This window comes from Phaethon aethereus (genome assembly GCF_964289735.1).
Source record: "Phaethon aethereus genome assembly, chromosome: 2".
NCBI classification, from domain to species: Eukaryota; Metazoa; Chordata; class Aves; order Phaethontiformes; family Phaethontidae; genus Phaethon; species Phaethon aethereus.
Window position 1 is genome coordinate 4,956,916 of NC_138582.1, and position 17,013 is coordinate 4,973,928.

Sequence of the window (17,013 nt, forward strand, 5' to 3'; positions counted from 1 at the left end):
AATAATACTGTATTCTGGGAATGGGGGGAAGGGATCAGAGGAAAAAGGCTCAAATGTTGGCAAACTGTTTTTTGAGTAGACAACTCCAGAAACTGTGTAATGCAGCAATGACAAAACAGTTGCATTATGTTTTTTATCTTCCTTTGTGTGGGGATATTTTAGGTGTGCAACATAGTGGCAGGACAAAGATGCATAAAGAAACTCACTGACAATCAAACTTCCACTATGATTCGAGCAACTGCCAGATCAGCACCTGACCGTCAAGAAGAGATTAGCAAATTGGTGAGTGTTGAGTGAAGTGTAGTAATGGACTTAATTTTTGTCTTACTATTAGCAGATACTAGTTTATTTCTATAAGACTTTCTCCAGTCACAGAGAAATACATTCTCACAAAAGGTTTTCAAGTGTTCTTTTGGTGCTTTTTTTCAAATTTTGAGGCAACTGTGTATCCAAGTGGAATTAACAGAGACTCTGAATGCTTGTCATCACCCGTATGTAAGGGATGTGTGCTCAAATACAGGTTATCTCAGAAAGTTTTGGATCTCATAAAAAGAACTTCTTTTTCTGCAAGAAATACCTAATTCCTTTTAATTTCAGATGCGGAGTGCGAGTTTTAATACTGACCCTTACGTTCGTGAATTTGGAATAATGGTCAAAGATGAAATGACAGATGTGACTGGTAGAGTCCTACAGCCTCCCTCAATCCTCTACGGAGGCAGGGTATGTTCAACAGATACTGTGCAATCTGTGATAGCTTTGATTACCAGTTGTGACAACTTCTATAATATGGTTGCTTTAAATGAATGATGTTGGGTGTAATGGGATAAAGTCATCATAGGTGTAAAGTCTAGAACTTAAATACAGTTTTTGAAAGTCCTTAAATGTAATGGGCATGTTGTGTGTGATGATGCTCTGTCCCTCAATCGCATCTTTATTTCTGAAAGTAAAGCTAGGATTAAAATGCACTTATACCAACTTAAGAGAAAAATGTTTGTAAGCTTTGTTTTTTCTTTCACACACTGTTTTATTGTGTGTTGCAAGAAGAAACGTGCAAATAGTGGTTCAAATCAGTCTGTATGGAGAAGAACTGAGACAACTTCAGTTATTACTATTCATTTTTGCCTCCCCTAACTCTGAAATCTTCCTGAGCTTCTGGATGGTTTTGAAGTGTTCTGGGTGGAGCAGCTGTGTTTAGGACAACTATCTTAAGGTATTATCTCTATCAGCATGTTTTTCTCTATTGGCATCTGTTCTTGTTGGAGTATTTACTCACAGGTTTTTTTTTTTTTACAATGGCTTTTCAGACAGCCTTTCTGAAATAATCTTCTTCCGGTGGTGTTTTTCAAAAAAAAGTTTGAGAAACAGCTTTTTCTATCACTTACATAATGCATCTTGTTTTTATGCAAGATGAAAGGTTTGATAGCTGGGATAACTTAACTTGTGAAGGCCTCTGATGAATCGTAGTATGGTTTGGATTGGAAGGGACCTTAAAGATCATCTAGATCCAACGCCACTGCCATGAGCAGGGACATGCTCCACTAGACCAGGTTGCTCAGAGCCCTGTCCAACCTGGCCTTGAACGCTTCCAGGGATGGGTCATCCACAACTCTTCTAGGACCTGTTCTAGATAATGTATTGTCAGCTGAAGATAGTTCTGTCCCGATGAACAAGTCAGACTGTTACCTCCATAAACCCGCAATGGGAGAGGATCTTGGCATCTTCTACTTAAAGCTCGTCAGACAAAATCAGGCAGATTAGCTCAAATCTTCCTTCACTGACAGGTTAAGATAACCTAGCTGTCTTTGACTGACCCTGATTAGGGAGAGTGCTCTCATGAACTATTCTGGCACCAGGGCAACAAAAGCTTAATGGTAGATCGTTCACATTTTCCTTAGACTTGTGTGAGTGACATTGAACCGCTATTTGCCTCTACTTAGTGATGTGTAAAATATTGATAATACTTAATTAAGTTGCCCTTAGAAAGTTCTCTGAGCAGTTATAAAGCTGCTGTAGAAATGTACGTTTTTGTTAACATTACATACCAAGCATGAATCTGATTTACTGTCCATATGTAATTTCTATTTGCTGCTGGTTTATATAACCAAAGGAAACTATCAAAATGAACAATATGAGCTTTATTTTTTGCCAGACGAGCAAGCTGTCTTGCTACAGTCACAGAATGATCTTTATAAGATAGGATAGATGTTTCAACAGTAGAGAGAAAGACGTGGAAATATAAATAACCTGCTAGTTGGAGGGAAGCAGAAGCATAATGGGGTTTTGTTAGCATGAATCAATTTTTGCATTAGTGTTTTGATTTTGTTTTGTTTTTTCTTCCACTTCCAGAATAAAGCAATTGCTACACCAGTTCAAGGAGTCTGGGACATGAGAAATAAACAGTTTCACACTGGAATTGAAATAAAGGTTTGGGCAATTGCGTGCTTTGCCCCCCAGCGCCAATGCACTGAAGTTCATCTTAAGTAAGTGTGATTCATAAGATGGTGACTTTATTATATATGGAAGTACCATAATTTTGTTTATCTAGAATATATATTTTGTTAAATCATTTAACATATGGCAGTACATCTTTAACAGTGCTTTTGAAGTTCTGTCTCTGTGTTTTGAATGATGCCAATCTGATTTCAATGCTAGCATGGTGAAGTCCTTCAAATTAGACTTGCCAAAAGCAGTTTATACTGTATGGCAGGTTTCTGCCCAGTGAGGCCTTAAAACAGAGGTGGCTGAAATGATATAATGAAGAGTGCTTATCACTAAGTATTTGTCAAGAGCGAAAGATAACATGTATGTTGTCTTAAGTTCTTTTCCTGGTTATAGGAATAAATTTATTCATGCAGAACGTATTTAAAAGGAAAATTTAAAAAAGCAATCCAACTTTTGACTAAGACTTTCTGCCCTGTAGAGTTACTGTACTGTGCAAGTTGCTGTATATGCAAGATGAATATGACTAGCTGTTGTTTTGTTGACTTCGAGCATTTCAATGAAACTTTCCAATTTGGTTTCTCTGTCTTGGGGTGGAACATGGTTGTTGGAAGACTACTGTTCAAAGCGACAGCTGTCGTTCTTTAGATCAGGAAAAGTGTGCATGCCTGTGTAAATGGATTGTCTGATTCCTTCTTTTGCATGCAGTTGTCCTTCCTTTGTACATGGGCAAGTGCAGCTCTAGCCCATGCAGGTGATTCAGCTGTTCTTTGTAAGGTGAATGCAAGACGGTGACTACTCATAATAACAGTATTGCCATACAGTGTTCCTTTAGATGATTTGCCAAATAGCTTGGGAATTTTTCCCTAACAAGTGGTGTGCAAACAGTGGAAAGCTTACCTTTCCCATTCTGTGAGGCTAAGGACTTGTTCCCTACAGGTACATGGCAGGAATTAAGCTGCCAGAGAATTTTCTCTTCCACGCTGTTGTTTCTAGTGGAAATGCTGTGTAGGAGAACTTAGTTTTGAGAGACAGGAACAAGTTCTTCAGCATAATGGAGGAGGGTCCAGAGGAGACCACCAAAAATGATCAGAGGGGTGGAACACCTCTCCTATGAGGACAGGATGAGAGAGTTGGGGGAGGGTTCAGCCTGGAGAAGAGAAGGCTCCAGGGAGACCTTCTTGCAGCCTTCCAGTTCTTAAAGGTGGCCTATAAGGAAGATGGGGACAGACTTTTTAGCAGGACCTGTTGCAACAGGACAAGGGGTAATGGTTTTATACTAAAAGAGGGTAGATTTTTAGACTAGACATAAGGAAGAAATTTTTCACAATGAGGGTGGTAAAACCCTGGCACATGTTGCCTGGAGGGGTGGGAGATGCCACATCCCTGAAAACATTCAAGGTCAGGTTGGACGGGGCTCTGAGCAACCCGATCTAATTGAAGAAGTCCGTGCTTATTGCAGTGGGGTTGGACTGGATAACCTTTAAAAGTCCCTTCCAACCCAAAGATTCTATGATTCTATATTGAGCCCAAATAAAATTACTTGATGGCTTAGATGGAGTTTGTCCTTACCTTGAAAGGACATTCCTTCATATTAGGAACATGGCTGCATCTGGTTGCATCTTGTTGACTCTTGCTACACCTTGAGCAAGTTGGAACTCAGCTGCTGTAGATCCATCAGAGTAAACGCCTTCAAATTCCTTAAGTCTTCAAAATCATCCTGCGTTACCTGTCAGGAACCAGGAGAGAACCTTTCCTGTTAGACACCGTACTTATGGACGGACATCTGAAGACTGAAAACCTGTACCATTTTAGGCTTGCGTGTTCTGCCACTGGCTCCTCCTGCTTATAGTGGTGAGTGCCTGTTTTGCCAGGGAAAATGCTTAACGGGCCTATTTTCTGCAAGAAGCCACAAGCTGCAGGGCTTAAGCTCATGGACTGTTACGATTCGCGAAAGTTAACAATGGGTTTGGAAGAAACTAAATCTTTACACCCTCTTAGTGGGTAAGTGTATTATCTGGCACCCTTTGGTGCAGATGAGCAACTTTTTAGGCACCATCCATTTAGACACAGTGAGGACATCCACTCCAAAATAAGAAAAGGGACTTTGTCAGTGTTGATGCTAGTTAACCATTGCTACCTGAGACCACATTTGCTGTGCTGGTCATTAAGCCAAGTGCCGAAGGAGGACATGTCTGGGGGCATCTGCATTAGTGTTTTAGTTTGGATCAGGAGTGCATATTTGAAGTGAAGCTCCCGATGGTCACCAGTTGCCATGCCATGCACTGCATCAAGGAGCAGTCTGAGTGTACAGTGTGGATTTCTTCTGGATAAAACTGGACTAGAGGATGTGCTTCAGCCCACCACACCAGACTACAGCCACTCTGAAGAAAAATCCCAGAACCACATGTAGTGTGAATGTTGGTCACTTGTCACCTGTCCAGGCCTCCGCCGTGACACCTCGCTACTTCCTCACCTTGCCTTTGTTTATGGGGACGGGACTTAAGGTTTACTCATGCACCATCGATGCAGGCATCCAATCTGGAGGAGCCATGACTTTGAAAATGCTTTCCAGAGTGGGTGTGCTCTGTAGAGCCCTAGACTCCTACACTGAAGTGCTTACAGTGGTCTTGCTTACAACAGGCACAGTGTCTCGGTGTCCCTTCAAAAGGAAAGGCAGTCAACCAGTACCATGTTAACAAGAGCCAGGAGAAGGAGGCAGGTTTGCAACACAGCAGACCCTGCTAGTATTCTTCGCTGATAAAAGCCTCTGACCAAATTAGGTTGTCTCTGTCTCTGACCAGTTCCATCAAAGTGTCACCTGCATTCGCACCATCCTTGGAGAAGGTTTGTCTTCACCTCCAGGATACAACTTTTCTCTGGTATCTAGCAAGGTTTTCTCATGCATTGTTATTAACGTTGGATCAATTTGCTGAGACACAATTGTTGGTAACTTCTGTTGGTTGTTTTCCTCACCAAGAAAAAGAAGGAACTCCAGCCGTTTTTGTGGTGACATACACAGAATTATGGTAGAGCAGGCTATCAAAAATATCATCATTGTGTTTTCGCAAAAAGTAGCTTATACTGAATCTCTCATAGAAAGATCAAATAAGGTGGAATTTGCTTTGGAAGTGAAGTGTTTAGTAATGGTGTTATTTATACAGTGTATTTCCTCATCTTCCCCTGTCTTTTCTTCAGTGACTATACAGGCACAAGTCAATTAAAGATACGCTAGGGGTAAATTCCCAGGTTTTTAGACAGCACAACTCTGCAAGTATAACAGGATTGTTACATTAAAAATAAGGAAAAAAAAAAATCAAGATGGATTTTGCTACCTGAGAGTCTAATGTATTTTATTTACATCCTTTAGGTCCTTTACAGAACAACTGAGGAAGATTTCCAGAGATGCAGGAATGCCAATCCAGGGGCAGCCCTGCTTCTGTAAATACGCGCAGGGAGCTGACAGTGTGGAGCCCATGTTCAGACATCTCAAGAACACTTATACTGGGCTGCAGCTGGTTGTAGTAATTTTGCCAGGAAAAACACCAGTCTATGGTCAGTAAGTGCAAATCATAAGCATGTGTGTTTCAGTCAGAATTTCATGTATTTTTTGTGAAGTATCTGAATGAGGGCAGTTTCATTCTGGTTTAACTACATAAATTCTGTTTAGGGAATGGGCTATAAATTAATTCTATTCCTTCTCTTGTGCTGCATGATGTTTTATATTAAGCCCTTAATTTTTTTCATTATTTTTGTCTGTTTGCTTTTCTGCATTCTTCCTGTTGGTACATTTGAGATGCAGGTTGTAAGCGAGAAAACTAAACCAAGGCTTTTGTGAAATTGATGAAATTGATATGCAGTGGATTAAAATACACTTACTATAATTTGTGTGCTAAAAATTCCAAGTGACTGAAGAAGTGATAAACTCGAGAACCATGTAGCTTTGAGAACATCTTTGCTTACTCGTGCCGTCCCCCTTTTGCAAAAACAGATGAGCGAAAGAGAAGATTTCTGCCAATCGATTCTTCCTGTTCTTTCAGTTTTTTGACTCTTGAGTTGTGAGGACACTGATGCCTGGAAGGTGAAAACTCAGCAACTTAAACTGTGTTTTGGAAACAGATTGACAATTAGTGCATTTTACATAGCATATACACATAGATTTTAATATGTTTGAGGTAAACCATGCATTTTGGTTTTAACTAGCTCTTCCTATAGGCAAGACTCCTTTTCCTCTCCTGCCTTCCTCCTTTTTTCACTTACCTTGCCTAATTGCAGCAACATCCACTATATTTCTTCCATAGCTTCATGGACTCTCTCTTCTCTAATGGCTTAGATCTACCAGCTGCAATTTTTTTTTTATCCCATCCCTCACCAATTTAATACAGCAGAAAATCATTTCCTAGCTTTCTTTTCCCAATATTATATCATATAAAATAAAAAGAGAGATTAAAAAAAAGAACCTCTAACAAAATAGTACCTTTTCCCCCCGCCCCTTGAATTCATACTTGCAAAGGAAGTTGCTCGTCTCTAATTTGTTCAGTAGAAATTCAGTGCAAAGTGACATTTTTGCTTTTCCTGTTTGGCATTAAAAGGGGACTCTTTCCTCTACTTAACCACGGAGAGGATGTGGTACCACTCGCATCTGCTTTCCTTGTCATTATCTTTAATTGTAGTTCTTTCTGTCCCCTCTAATCATCGCTTTTTATTTTCTCCCTGCGCTCTTGCATACCCTTGCACTTCTTATACCCACGGTCTTGTCTTTTCCTTGACTGTTCTCCTCACACTGGCCCTCAAAAAAGCCTCTTTCCCTCTCCTGTTGCCACGAGGTGGGTTGCATCTGCTCCGAGTCTGCTTTGGAGACTAAATTTCTTCTTTTCCTCAGTATAAGGGTATGGTTCTCTTAAAGCCTTTAAGTCTCAATCTTCTCGTTAACAGTAGCATTTGTTTCAACCTTTTGAATAGTGCAGTTCATAATGGGTTTCTTTTGGAGGTTTTATGGGCCATCCTTTGCTAAACTGGCCACTTTCTATGCAAGTGATGAACTTATAAACTGGTTGGCTGAATATTACTCAGCACGTTACTATTAAGTTTGCGTTACTAGTCCAGTGTTTAATAATGAAACACGTGGTCATCATCCTAATATTAGCCATATTACCTACTCCATTAGCCACATTAAAACACTAAAATTCTAAAATTATAATTAGTGTAATTAAAAAAAAAGAATTCTTAGTTAAAATAAGCCAACAGTGTCTTCAGCTATGTTTGGGACCCAGTTACTGCGCTGTTGGCAGGTGGAGCACTCCAGGACTGGGAGGTGGTTTACTGGAGGCTGGGGTTGGGTTTGGGGTTTAGGTTTCTTCTTGTTTCTTTAAGCTTAAATAATCACTGTGCAAAAACTCTAGGTGTAGTTAATTGTCACTGAATCAAAACCTACATGGTTTGATTTGCGATATGCAATTTTTTTTTTATTTTTGCTTGGTTTTGCAGCGGAGGTGAAACGTGTTGGCGACACTGTGCTGGGAATGGCTACGCAGTGCGTTCAGATGAAAAATGTGCAAAGAACAACACCGCAAACTCTGTCGAACCTTTGCTTAAAAATAAATGTCAAATTAGGAGGCGTAAATAATATTTTACTGCCACAGGGAAGGTAAGCCATCTTTCAAAGAGGAAGAGGGTATTGTAATGTAAAGAGAACGTGCATCATATGAAGATAACTGGGTGCTTTTATCTGTGGTCATCGCTCTGTAGTTTAAGTGACTCTTCAAACTGTCTTTTGGCTTCTAATAAATAGTCCTTTGAAAGTTAGGCTATGAAGGCTGGAGAGGAATACTTGTTCCAGTTGAAATCTATAATAAAAATAGTTATTGCAGTCTGACTGTTGAAGTGTACAACTTTCCAATGAAAGTTTTACACTTCATATATATATAAATTTTATAATATATATAAATTTATAATATTTTATTTGCCTTGAGTTTTCAGAAACAAATAACATCTTGAATACTAGTGCCTTTTCCTTTATAGTTTAATTGTAGTCAAGATTCTTCATTTTGTTGTATGTCTTAACTTACATAGATAGTTAAAAAAACACAAGCTGGAAGCGGGAAACTCTTAATTGGTTTCCAGGTCCAGTTTACCTTGCAATTTCTTATTAGTGTTACATTGATAAGTTTTCGTTATACTGTGAACTATATTCTCTGAAGTTTCTTTGATACTATTGAATTCTATAGCTGACATGTCACTGAAGTCCCGCATGTAGTTGAGTGGGAGTAAAATAAATATCAACTTGTTTGTAAAAAAAAAAAAAAAGAGGGACCTTGCTTGTTAAAGACTATATTTTGTTTGTGTATCACCTTAAAACAAACATTCCTAAATTGAAATTTTTATCGGTTTTATTGAAAAATCGGTCACAAGAAATGCTGATGGAAGAATGAAGAAAATACAGCTTGTTTTGCCTTACCTGCAAGGATAGAGAAGGATAGCATAAAGATGTATAAAGCCACTTAAATCAAAATGAACAAGTATGTTTCTATGTCAGTAAAAAGATGGCATTTTTACAATCAGAGAGGTCGGGGAATAATTTCCTACATCATTCTTGGGAGCCTGTTTCAAAGAAGTCAACATTCTGTTTTGCACAGATAAGGAAATTTTCCCTTCGACATATTTAGGCTAGTCAGAAAGCAGCTGCTGAAAAATAATCCAACAACAAGTACTTAGGGAGGGGGAAAAAAAAGAACACATTATCAGAAGGGATATATATTTTGTGTATCTTTGTGAAGTTCCATTCATTGAACTAAATATACTCAGCCTGGGTAATGTGCTTGTTGGAGACTCCTATGAAAGCAACTAAAACCCACTGTGTTAGCGAGCATGCGTTTCAAAAAGGCACCGTGGGGTTTTTTGTCTATTTGTTGTTGTTTGTGTTTGTTTTTTCTAAAAAGGAGTTAAAGATAACTGCTGTGGAAACGAAACAGAACACACCCCCCCCCCCCATAAGTAGTTGTATGCTGGATTCATAAACATAAGGTCTCTTAAATGGCATGTGCTGACAGCAATGATGAGGCCAGAAAGTTGAATTCTGCTCATTATGCCAATAAATTGTGCATTTGGGAAAATGGAGTTAAAGGGAAAAAGAGAAAGTGGCACAACTACACACAACACCTAGATGTTGTATGAAAGTGCAGGTTTCAAATATTTAAAACATAACTCTTTAATTGTTGTTTTCTGTTGGTTGAGGGGATGGGAATAGAACAGCTTTTTATTTGTATAATTGAATTATAAGTTACATTGTTATAATTGCCCTCAAATTTCTTTTTAGAGAAGGTCTGAAACCAGCAGAATCTATCTACATAACTGTTCCCCCACACACTCACATACACATGAAAAAATTCTGGTGGCCTAAGATCTCCTGTTTAAAATTTTTTAGTTAACGAATAGAGTTGAAGCTTAAAACTTCCCATGTAGTGTTTTGGTGTTCTACTTTTGATGCAGCGAATTAATTAAAGGTTTGTTTAAAACTTTGAAGCATCGTTTAAAAAAAAAAAAAATCTACTTTTAAAATACTGCCTATGATACACAAATTTTTGTACATTTTTACCAATGATGGGGTTTTTTGTTCAGAAAGAAAATCATAGCATCTGTGTACAGGTGTGCACAATCCTTTAATTTTCTCAGATGCTATTTGATGCTAAGGAATCAACTTTTATTCTTTCCTATGGTCTGATCAATAAAGGCTACAATTCTCCAAGTTATAAGTGAAAAAAATCTTTTTTTTGTTTTTAATGAAAAGTACTAATTAGCTTTGCTCTAAAAACAGGCCAAGTATTTAGTATGAAAACCCTAATCAGGACTTTTAATTACTGTCACAGCACGAGTGACCGATTGTGATCAAGTGCAGATTGTTGACTAATTCACTGCAAGAGTAGAGTGTGCTGTTTACTTGTGTTACAATGTGCTTTATTAAGTGTTAAGCTTTGCTGCTTTTACAAATTTGCTTTCTCTTTATCAGACCACCAGTATTTCAACAGCCTGTCATATTCCTTGGTGCAGATGTAACTCATCCTCCAGCTGGAGATGGAAAAAAGCCTTCTATTGCTGCAGTGAGTAAATTGTGTAATGATCTTTAACCCCTGCTCTCTCCTGCTACTCAGCTCTAACGCATTTTATTACTTTCAATTCTTTTGTGGTCCATTTCTGCTGATGGCCTAATTATAGCATTATAAATTATTTTTGCGCAGGTATCTAATGAAACTTTGGAGAGAGTGCTCTGATACTAATTACTTCAATGTATGTGTTAGCTTGTAAAATGCCTGAGATGCTAATACACAGAGGAGCTTTTCTATTAGCTGATATTTATCAGCAACCTGTAATAAGCTGGTGCATGTTTGAATCTGCTTTTTCAGCAGTTAAAAATGTTAAGAATTTATCCATTGCTGATAGGGAACTAGGCTGGCTCAGTTGTGGGTTTTGGGGGTTCAAGCTTCCTGACAACACAAATTGTGCAGTAATCTCTTGAAAATGTGCTCCTTAAAAACGGGAAGGTTCTTGACTTGCATTATGTCAAACACTATAATGGCTGCTCTGGCTTACGTGATAATTAATAGCTTTGGTGTCAGTATGTGTGGTATTCATCTTAGGCTTAGCTCTGGTGCTAAATAAACAAAAAAATACTTGTTTTATTTTGTTTGTGTCCAGGGAAAGCCAGGTGGAGATGTGCTTAGTTGTGATTTTTGACATACGCAATTTAGATTTGTTTGGGTTTATGCCATTTGTTTATGGTTTACATGCCATTTGTAGAAGTGTGAATTTTGAGATTGCATGAACAGAAAATTCCCTTCCCTTGGCGAGCAGGACCTGTTCGGTGGGGACCTTTTGGTGGTGCCTCACCGTTTCAGTTTTATAGATACATCCACAGTGTCCCAGAAAAGCACTCGGTCTTCAGGAATTCAAATTCCTATGTTGCAGTCTGGAGTAAATCAATGGTGTCATGGTATCCATGTACTGAATGGTATCAAATTGTACTTGAATTTTTAACTGCAGGTAGGTGCAAACAGGAAATTAGTCTTTTAGATTTAAAACAAGTTTTTGGTTTTGGAAGAGCATGTTACCACAGGTAGACTAAACTCAAAGCTCTTTCCGAGCACGTTATGATTTTGACTATATCTTTGCTTGGTCAACCCCCTAGTTTGCAAGATACTGTTAAAAAGACTGTGCATTTATTTTTATGAAATACCTTTACTGAAGTACTTTTAGATTTGGTTTGATACTAAGCATTTTTTCAACAGGTTGTAGGAAGCATGGATGCTCATCCTAATCGATACTGTGCCACTGTTCGGGTCCAGCAGCACCGCCAAGAAATCATACAAGATTTGGCTGCCATGGTCAGGGAGTTGCTTATTCAGTTCTACAAATCAACCAGATTTAAACCAACTCGTATAATCTTCTACAGAGATGGTGTTTCTGAGGGGCAGTTTCAACAGGTTATATTTTTCTTTTTGAGATTTGGATTATGTATTTTTCTGGTAGTAATGTATTTTTCTGTAGTTGGAGTTACAAAAAGAAGTGTACCCTCCATGAATCTTCCCTCCACAAATTTGTTGGATTCTAACCAAGCAGATCAGGAAAAATGTTTTCATATTTTTCATGAGCTTTTTTTTTTTTTTAATGCTTCTCCCCTTTAAAATACTTTCCTTTGCAAAATCATAAATGATAAAGGATAGTTTTAGCACTCAAGTGATGTTCAACATCTGTGACCTATTCAAGACATATTAGTCAAACTGTATCCCGTAGAACTTTTGACAGTAAAGAAAAACTAAATGTAGGCTAATTTTCCTACTTTTTTAACCAGGATTAATAAATGCTGTATTTTCACACTGTCACTTTTCATTCATTCCCAATGAAATTTAACAGATACTTTCTTGTAATTATTTTGTTTGCTTACAAGTACCATATTTTTTTAAAATATTTTTCTATGTATCTAAAGGATATTTACATATGCTTTCCTTTCCAGTATTTTTATATGTAAATTAAAAGAGAGAGAATTTAGTAAACTTCTTAAAATCCAAGGGGAGAGAGTAAAGGTCACTCAGTAAACTTGAATTAATAAAACTAATCTTTGTATGAACTTTGGGGGTTTTATTTCCCATTTATCACTGTTTTTCACTGAATTTTTAATTCATAACTAACCTAAATCCCAAATCAGTGCCTTTTGTTTTATTGCACTTTCCTCTCTCTCGGTTTTTATTGATTGTCTGGCATGAGCGTTCACAAAACTGGGAAAGAACATGCAGTTGAGCAGTTCTGGATTTTTATCCCTTGTACTAGTCTGAAAAATAATTAGGCTGTTGTATATTCAACAGCCTAATTAAATGTTCATTTGTATTTGTCAGTTAAAAAGATTTTGACGTACAGCTTATTAGTCCAAGCCTCATGCTTGGAGCTGAACAAATATGGAACCAGCTCTTGCCTGGCTCAGGAAACTGGTGATCTAATTTGTTCTCATTAAGTGGAGAAATTAAGGTTTGATCTTGCATGCTTTGACATCTCGCTACTCTGAGTGACAAGGCAAGAAAGAACACGATAAATAAGAGCAATCTGCGAGATAGCTATCTCTCATATTTATCACACATCTCTGTGTTTATGATTCAGGTTCTCCACCACGAATTGCTGGCTATCAGAGAAGCATGCATTAAACTAGAAAAGGATTACCAGCCTGGAATTACATTTATAGTTGTGCAGAAAAGGCATCACACCAGACTCTTCTGTACAGATAAAAATGAACGGGTATGTTCTAATTGTGACCGGCAAGTATCTAGCAGGTGGCCAAGTTACCTATTACTTACTGCTCTTATTTAAGCAGTAAGAGACTTGTTTGAAGAACTACATAAGATATTGGGTGAGATCTTTCTGCCTGGAAAGGAAAACCTTTTTTTTTTTCTGTCCCATAAAATAAACTAGCAAGAAGCTTTTAAGTTCCTTTTTTAAGTTCCTAAAATTTTTCAGGTTTCTTTTCAGGTTTTTTTACTGTCTCAAGATCCTCAAGGGTTGAGATTGATCTGAGTAGTGTAGGGTTTAATATATAGATGCCTACATCCATCTGGTACAGTTACCTCAGGCACTCTGTTGTAAATGGAGATCTGTTTAGTATTCCCAGCACACTTTAAGGCATATTTCATCTGACTCTAGCACTGGTGAGTTCACTGGTTTGGTTGCCGTTCACTATAGAGTGGCTCTTGGGTTACCAGCTGAGATGTAGACACTCAAATTGTTAGGGAGGGTGAACCCTACACTTGGACAACACTTTCTTTTCGATTAATGCTACCTTTAAGGTGTGTTAGGTGTCTAATGTCTTAGACGTGTGGAGTTCAGTTTGGGCATATCAAGTGTCACAACACATTATTTATAGTACTGAACATCTCAAATTGTTTTATGAGTATTTCATAGTTGTTGTTGTATCTATGTGAAGTAGATGTAGAAATACTTGATTCCACCTTTCTGGGTGGAAAGGAGGTTCCCCGAGTCTAGGATGGAGCCACTGCTGTAAATGAAGACTTCCTAATGGCAAACCTCTGTTCACAGCTAGGTTTCTCGTGTTCTTTTTCCTTCTGTCAGGCTTCTCCATGCGAGCATTTGAAGCCTCCTAGGCTTCAAGGCAATAATTAGTAACTTTTAATGCTGACATGAAGGTGGTTTTTACATTGATAACATGCTGTGATTACAATTGTTAAATTGTTTTAAAGTAAAAAGTATTTTTAAGTTCTGCTTTGATGTTTTTGAGGGAAGGAGAGGCCTGTCTTACTACTGTGGATTGTCCTCTTTCAGGTATAAACAAGAAAAGTTATAGAGGAATAACCTGTCCTGGAATGGGAAGGTGAAAAGTATTTGACAAATCAGTTGCAGGAAATTCTTTTTACTTTAATCAGAAAAGCTAATCTTTGTAGGTAACTTCTAAGAAGATTTTGCAGCTCATCTCTTTTTTTTTTTTTCTCCTTAGTAGAGACTCTCCAGATTTTCAGTTGAACAAAATTTTGGTTTTGCTCATTCTTGACTTTTTGCTTTTTACATTTTTTTTTCCCTTGTGGTTTTTTCCTTACTGTGCAGCTGAAAAGAAAAAACTTTGTGTGTGCCCTACTATATTTGCATTTTCTGTTCACCCAGGTTGGAAAAAGTGGAAACATTCCAGCTGGTACCACGGTGGACACAAAAATCACCCATCCATCAGAGTTTGACTTTTACCTGTGTAGTCATGCTGGTATTCAGGTACAGCATTTTGTGTGGGATGGTAACTTTCAAAGATAACACTGGCTGTTGGTATTTCCTGTGTTCTTTCCACAGGAAACAAACGGTACAACTTCCATCTGTGTATGTTGGCTTTTCATCTATGCCGTCCACAGTGCTCTTCTGTTGTTGTTAAAATCTGAAAAAAATAATGAAACTGAATAGATACGCAGCACATCCTGTGCATTTAGTTTGTTCTGCTTCTCTCCTGTCTGTGTGCTGCTTTGAATGGTAGCAAGGTATTTGAACTATTTTACAGAGCTGCCTCTTGCGTTATATTCTCTTGAAATGTGCGTCCCGTTCCTAGGAAGCAACTAATACATTGATAGCACCACTGTAGTGTCACATTTTCTTCTGATTTGTTCTTCCCAGTCAGAAACTATTAATCAACCACAGTACTGAAAGTCAACATTTAATACTGGCTAAAAAAGGGGCACAGGTTCAGTTGCTGCTAGCTGTTAGTTTTGCCTAAAGCTACTGTAGGTGATGGCTTTTTGTCAGATCTAAGTTTCACAAGATGAAAGTGCACTTCAGTAAGTTCATTTAATTTCAATAACAGGGATGAAATTCTAGAAAACACAATCCTATCCAAAAATCCCAAAGTTATATGGGGAGGAAGGAGGGAGGTTGTTCGCCTTTTTAAAGGCAAAATTGGCTGAAGTATGTAGAATTGCTCACGTGTGACTTTTGAGGAAGCAGCCAGTTATACTGCAGTTCACCTGCAGAGGTGGAAATTTAAAAGAGATTTTAAAGAGATGTTTTTGAAATGCTGACGTCCTGTGTGATCTGCCTTCAGGGAACAAGCAGACCTTCTCATTACCATGTCCTCTGGGATGACAATCGTTTCTCTTCAGATGAACTGCAGATTCTTACCTACCAGCTGTGTCATACGTACGTACGCTGTACTCGTTCTGTTTCCATCCCTGCACCAGCATATTACGCGCACTTGGTTGCCTTCAGAGCCAGGTATCATCTGGTGGATAAAGAACACGATAGGTGAGTTGCATAGTTTTAAATTATGACGGAATTTGAAAGGAAGCAGGAAGGAAAGGGGTTTGTTAATTCTGGGGTCAGTAGTATCCTCAGTTAGCCGTTTGAGGGGAAATTTGGTCTTGCTACTCGATTATAGTGTGCAAGAAGATAGATGGTCCTCTATGCTTCTGTGCTTTTTTCCGTTTCAGAACTTCGGTGGTGTTTTAAGGGTAATTAGCTTTTGACCGTTCTGTTCAGAAGAAATGAACGATACAAAAACAATATATGCAAGGAGAGGCAGATTAAATAGGGTTTATCTTCTCCCCCCACCCTCTTTTTTCCCCACCTCCTTTCTCTTACAGTGCTGAAGGAAGCCACACTTCTGGTCAGAGTAATGGCAGAGATCATCAAGCACTTGCTAAAGCAGTTCAAGTTCACCAGGACACGTTGCGCACTATGTACTTTGCTTGACATGTTTTAATGTTTAGCGACTCAGTACGATACAGAGTTGGATTCACGTGAGACCAGCTGCACTTAGACCAAGAGTTGCCCAAGCTACAGTGACAGCCAGCAATGAGTGGTGCATCTTAATTTTTTTTTTTCCCATTTGCAAGAAAGCCTTCCGTCCAGAATTTCAGACTTGATTATGAACTGCATTCTTGTACCAAACCCCACTATTGTTGGAAATGTGGTTTGCCAAAAATCTCTAAGCTGCTTGGTATAAAACAGACCCATATTTTATAATTAAATCAAGAGCTGTGATCTCAGGGCTTAGGGGAAAAAAAAAAAAAAACAACCCAACAACCCAACCCACAAACCTCCTCATTCAGTTTGCTATTCATTGAATTGCTTTTAGTAATTTGTAAAGATCTAATTCATACTAAAGTTTGATGGGCTAAAATGCTGTGAATTAGCTTTTAATACAAAGGAAAGCAAAGCATTTTTTTTGACTATTTATGAAGCTTTGATTATTCTAGATGCATTTACAAAATTTTTATTTTCAAAAGAAGAGAGTGACAAAATTCTGGTTTTCAACTGTCTTATAAAGATTATTCTCTGTGTGTCTAAGGGCAAATGTATTTTCTGAAGCTTGTTCTTGAATGTTTTTTATTGTGCTGCATTTGAAAATGTTTTTCATAGACTAAAGAAGAATTTTAAAAAAGAATGAACTTGTACCTACGCTTTTAATAGGTCCAGTTAGATTGGCAAAAGAAAATGTGCCATTTAAAAAAAAATTGTAAAGAATTTTTTTTTAATCATACTGACAGCTAACTTTAGAATTTGTCATACAGGACTGTGACACTTACTTTCCAAAGTCTCTAAAGAATA

General features: G+C 38.0%; 1 protein-coding gene across 1 annotated transcript in view; it reads left to right on the plus strand.

The window, feature by feature from the left end:
• Positions 1–16,729, plus strand: part of AGO2 (argonaute RISC catalytic component 2) — a 55,474-nt gene extending 38,745 nt beyond the window's left edge. Inside the window, exons 9-19 of the mRNA XM_081996825.1 lie at positions 163–282; positions 598–720; positions 2,347–2,480; positions 5,810–5,994; positions 7,927–8,086; positions 10,445–10,535; positions 11,721–11,915; positions 13,084–13,218; positions 14,593–14,694; positions 15,509–15,708; positions 16,047–16,729. Of these exons, the coding sequence (XP_081852951.1) occupies positions 163–282; positions 598–720; positions 2,347–2,480; positions 5,810–5,994; positions 7,927–8,086; positions 10,445–10,535; positions 11,721–11,915; positions 13,084–13,218; positions 14,593–14,694; positions 15,509–15,708; positions 16,047–16,155 (1,554 nt within the window). The 3' untranslated portion in view covers positions 16,156–16,729. The remainder of the gene's footprint in view (positions 1–162; positions 283–597; positions 721–2,346; positions 2,481–5,809; positions 5,995–7,926; positions 8,087–10,444; positions 10,536–11,720; positions 11,916–13,083; positions 13,219–14,592; positions 14,695–15,508; positions 15,709–16,046) is intronic.
• The last annotated feature ends 284 nt before the right edge of the window (positions 16,730–17,013 follow it).